The 5,153-nt window shown below is 42.2% G+C and overlaps 1 protein-coding gene across 1 annotated transcript; it reads right to left on the reverse strand.

The window, feature by feature from the left end:
* Positions 1-734: 734 nt before the first annotated feature.
* MELLADRAFT_39714 (uncharacterized protein) lies at positions 735-1,031 on the reverse strand (the record flags this gene model as incomplete). Its single annotated transcript, XM_007416260.1, has 1 exon — positions 735-1,031. The coding sequence occupies one exon, from the start codon at positions 1,029-1,031 to the stop codon at positions 735-737; it is 297 nt and encodes a 98-aa protein (XP_007416322.1).
* Between the last annotated feature and the right edge of the window lie 4,122 nt (positions 1,032-5,153).

The raw sequence follows: 5,153 nt of genomic DNA on the forward strand, positions 1-5,153 counted from the left end.
CGTCGCACCCAATTACAGCTGCCGAGTGAATCAGACATGATACATCTAAAGGCTCAAATTTGAGATTCGGTCGACGCTCGGTGAAGCAGGCCATCCGTTTATTGGCTAGGGGACGTTGAACAAATACAAACAGTTTCCTACTTTGCATTGTCGTTGACAGAGTAGCGGATATTTATACATATGAGAATAGCATCTTTCGATCAGAACCCACCTGACCTGCATGTGGTCCGATCAAAATAGCCGGAGTGAGAGGCCTTTGTATGTACACTGAGTGGTCAGGGTGGTCACAAACAAAAAACTGCTTCTCATCCGATGTAGCTGCACTTATTGAACAAACATCCGAGCGCCACATTGCATAACCAAAGGAGGAAGATATCTATACGCAAAAACAAACAACAAGTGATTCTAATGTTCCGTGTTTTCGGGGGCAATTATAGTGTTATCTGGACCTATCATCCGTCTTCGAAAGAAGAAACAAAGAAGGAAATGGAACTGCCTAAGGAGAAAAAGAAGAAATCTCAAGTCTTTCTCGGACACAGACACCTCCGATAGCTCTCAGAGATACACATAACCCCACTATTTTGTAAGACAAGAAAGAGTACCAGATAGAAGTTGTTATTAACAAAATATGATGAGCAAAAAAAAGAAAAAAAAAGAAAAAAGCTTCAAATTGAAAGACTAGAAAGTCCAGCGAGAATGTCTAATACTTGATGAAACCAACCAAATGAGCTCTACTAGATATGCTTGATACTTTTTTTAAGAAGAGGTTTGCAGTTTTTATGAAGACTAGAGTGACCTTTTAAGTTTTTGCGATACCTCAATCCGCAAGCGTTACAAAGATTTCTCAACCCAGTCGGCCCACTTCTCCATTCTGGAGTATTTTTCGTTCCGCATTGTGCGCATATCCTTTCGGGACCGGCTCTGGTTTTCTTCTTCTTTATGATTGGAAGATTGGAAGGATAATTCGGAGAAGGAGATTGAGATGGTGTGGATGGGAATGAGGCGGTCGCGAAAATTGTATTGGGAACCATCTCTTGAGTAGCTCTGCAATAATTTATAAGTAAAAGAAGGTAGAAACAAATTAGATAGGGGTATACTTTTTCAACGCCTGCATAATCAGGAGGTATGATATCTGGAGTCTCAAGGAGAAAAATGATAACTCAACTGCCACATCAATTTAGGGGAGCAAGAATCAAAAGAAGGAGAATAAGGAGAATGTGGAGGGAATTGAGGAATTGTGTAGGCATAATCCGCACTGGGATAAGGCTGGATGTGCAGATGAGGATATAGATAGGCTTGTTCTGTTTCCATAATGGAGTCACGGGGAAAGCTATGGTTATGTGCCATCATAGACATCGGATAATTTGGTGAGGGCGGATAGCTCAACTCTATTGAGAGGTGCGGTGGTGTAAGAGACTGCCGAGGGCACGAAGAAGATGGCAGTGGAGCGGAGATTTTGGCGAACTGATCTTCTGCGAAATTGATGATCGGTGGTTGAACTGGGCAAGGACGAGGAAAGATGTCGGAGGCTGCCATGTTGGGAAAGTTGTTGAAGTGTTGGAGTCTTTGGCTCTGGATCAAACGAAAGCAAATTCAAAGCGAAGATGAGCAATCAAAAGAGATTTGAAGATATGAGGAGTAAACATAAGAATGATTCGCACTTCTGCTTCAGGTTCACTCAAGCAAAAGGTCTTTACATCCATCTGGTTAAAGAAAGTTGTTGTAGTTCAGAAATCTATTAAGGTCGAACAGCTGGTCCTCGAGTTCCGTCACTCTACTGAAAGAAGTAAATACTTTTTAGGTAAAATGGGATGTTTGGGATCGTCAGAGGATTGAATTGTCGATCAATCCCTCTCAGCCTATTTAAATATTCAATCGTCAGAAAAATTCCAACAAATTCAAAAGCAATTCAAAAACTCAACTATAGTTTGTACTTTTCTTCACTCAAACCATTCAAATCGAACTTACTGAGACTGTAACGTCAAAACGATAACCTCGATACATACCAGCGGGAAAAAAAAGAAGAAAATCCACAAAAAAAAACAAAAAAAAGGCAAAGATGTACTCCGGCAAGTTCCAAATTGACAAGTACAGGTTCTATGTTGCGGATCAAAACTCTCTCTGTGTAGCTCTGTGTACGGTGTACCTGACGAATGCACCAGCCTTCCATCCTTTGATTTCGTATCTTTTCTGCTATATTCTTTTGCTGATGTGACTCAAACACCACTGAAAATGGCTACCTCAGTAGTGAAGCTTCCAACATACACACAGGCGCAGATACAGCCGGATCCTCTATGCGGGCCCCAATTTTTCTATAGGGGCTCAACCCCGAACGAAAGGGCAGAGGTTTGTTTCCCATCACTCAAGTCGACAAACCGACACCCCCTGTTCCCGTGGTGCAATGGTCTAGGCTTGGGGACGATTTAGGTCCTGATCTGTTGGCTACTAGACTTGACGAGTTTTGGACTTGCCTCGATTGCAAGGAGGATCTGAAAATTGGTGGTTAGAGTGATTACGCGTATAGTGACAGTCGCGCGTCTCGTTCGGCTCCCTTGGCCGGTGCCGATGACAGGAGCTTGCAATAAAGCACAGCAATCCTCAGCAAACCCCAAGAAACCTGTTCGAGACGGGCACTCATACATATTTGCGCAGCCAAATTGAGGACGATTTGCGTCCCGCGAACATTATCGTCTCCTCTCCCGCAAGTGATCGGTTGGTATCCTACGCCGCGGTCCACTTCCTACGTGCGGTGGCCAAGGTTTCAAACACACTCCGTCAATTAACCAAGACGATCCTTCCTGCAGTGTTGGTCTGCGCCGAAGCACGTGAGTGAATGAAACGTGTATTATGTATGCAGCTTCCGCCTTTCTTGCTGAGGCCAGGATCGTCCCACTCTTCGTAATCAACCATCGAGCCTTTTCCCAAATTCTGATGAATTAATCCGTCCTCTCCTCCGGCAATCATTACCCACCGTGCGTGGTACAATTTGTTGCCCTTTTTTTGTGTGGTCACTGGTCACACACGCATACAGCAGTCATTCACCTCTCGTCCTTGAACTTCAAAGACCACCGGCGCCTATTATTGATGTGTACTTTTGGAACTTCGAACAGAGGCTACGTAGAATTCGCGCGAAGATAGATCACTTTGGCTTTCATAAGGTGGGCTCTTTGGCCGATCGAGCATATGTACATACAGCATTTACAACCTTACTGCAATGATACCGGCAATTCGGCCGGCAAGGCGCTGCACGCTTCGTAAAACGCTTCCGTGAATTTTGCCTGTAAGAGTCCATGATAGGGCTTGATATTTGGGCCATGTTATATGTAAAACGCAAGGTTGATCGCGCAGGGTGAGCTCAGTACCCACAATGCCACATATGTACTACACCCCCTAGTCTTATTGGCAATCATGAGATTACGAGACACGCACGATAGGTAGATTGCGGGGTTGCGGGAAACAAAACGATTTCTTGCCAAAAAGAGTCGACACGGTGGACACATATACAGTGTCGAGTTCACAAAGCTGGCCCTATATTCCCCGCGAATGTGCCTGACGTCTGCGGGCAAGGATGTGCGAGCTTTTGATACGAACGATTAGCTGTCTTTTATGATTGAGACATTTGAGTTGGATTTTTAGCGCCAGAGTATGGAACACGAAGGCAAGGATTGATTTTTCATATATTTCATTGTAAGGCCCCGCTTGGTTGCCGCTTGTTTTCATACACTAAAGTAAAAGTGTACCACATGAAAGACCAAAAACCACAGTACAAGTTCAAACTCACAAGTTAATCAGAGTACAAAATGAAACGGTGGTTTTTGAAAAATCGTTTGGCAACTCAAAGCTAAAGCCAAATTACAATGCTTGTGAGGACTAACAATTATTTATTTGTACTTGAAAATTCAAAATTCACATGATGAATTCTTCATCAATCAAGTTCATCAACTCCAAATAATTGCTACCAAGCGGGGCCTAAAAGGAATTAAAAAAGAAACAAAAGACAACATACTCAGAGCAAGCATTGAGTACCTGTGGTGGAATTTGATGCAACAAGATCCCTCATTTGAGTATTGATAAGAGAATCATCATGAATCCAAGAATTAGTCACTTTGACATGATAATGAATTGGAATATTTTTTTGCAATAAAATTTCTTGTTTCCCTCTTGGGATGTGCTGTTGGGACCTTGTAGCACCATTTCCAAGTTGAATGACGGCCAGGATCTTCAAGTAAACAGCTTACAGCCATTCCAATAATTCTTGTCGCTCCATTTTGAAAAAGAAAAAGTGAAACTCGGTGAAACCTAAGTTTTTACTTGATAAAACTTTGAAATTGGCTGTAATTCAAGAAAATACAGCCAATTTTCAGGTTTTAACTAGTTAAAACTTAGGTTTTGAGCTCATAAACTTTTTCTTTTCAAAAATGTGAGCAACAAGAAATATTGGAATGGCTGTATGTTGATATAAGTCCATATATCTTCAACAGATTTAGTCATTATGATTTTTGAGCGGACCACAACTAAATTCAACCAAGAATTGAATTTGATATACTTCTGGAGTATAATATATTTGGGGTGTATGTACAATCCAAGCTAGATGAAATGAATGTCAAAATTCCATAAAAGACCCAAGGAGCGTTGATGATGACCAGGGCTTGTAAATGCTACATTGAAGACACACTATATCAACCATTGGTGTATTGTTTGGAAGATAGAGAAACAGAATAATTGACTTCAGGGTAATAAGCTTCCAGACATTTGTTCAGAAACACCATAGCCTTCCAATCCATGTTGACCAACCCAAATTTGCTGAGCCACCGGGCCTTTGGCGAGTCACTTTGTTAAGTTCGCCGTTGAGCAGGTTTTAATTCATCAGTTGACAACATCTGGACAAAGAGGGGATTTGATACACATGCAAGATCAATCACCACAGTGATTTTGGACTTTGGATTGATAAACATTCAAAACAGGTTCTTCACCAGTCAAGGACAGACCGGAAATCAACCAGGGCAAAATCCAGTTGATGAACCATAATATAAAACTGGTGGTGTGAGCTTTGATCAAGGTTGGTGAGTAATTGTGCATACCAATACCTTCTGCGCTTGGGTTTTTGCTGGTCTTGACTCTCGAGCCCTGGCCCATGTACCTTTGGGTGGAGC

The sequence above is a fragment of the Melampsora larici-populina genome (genome assembly GCF_000204055.1).
Source record: "Melampsora larici-populina 98AG31 unplaced genomic scaffold MELLAscaffold_58, whole genome shotgun sequence".
NCBI classification, from domain to species: Eukaryota; Fungi; Basidiomycota; class Pucciniomycetes; order Pucciniales; family Melampsoraceae; genus Melampsora; species Melampsora laricis-populina.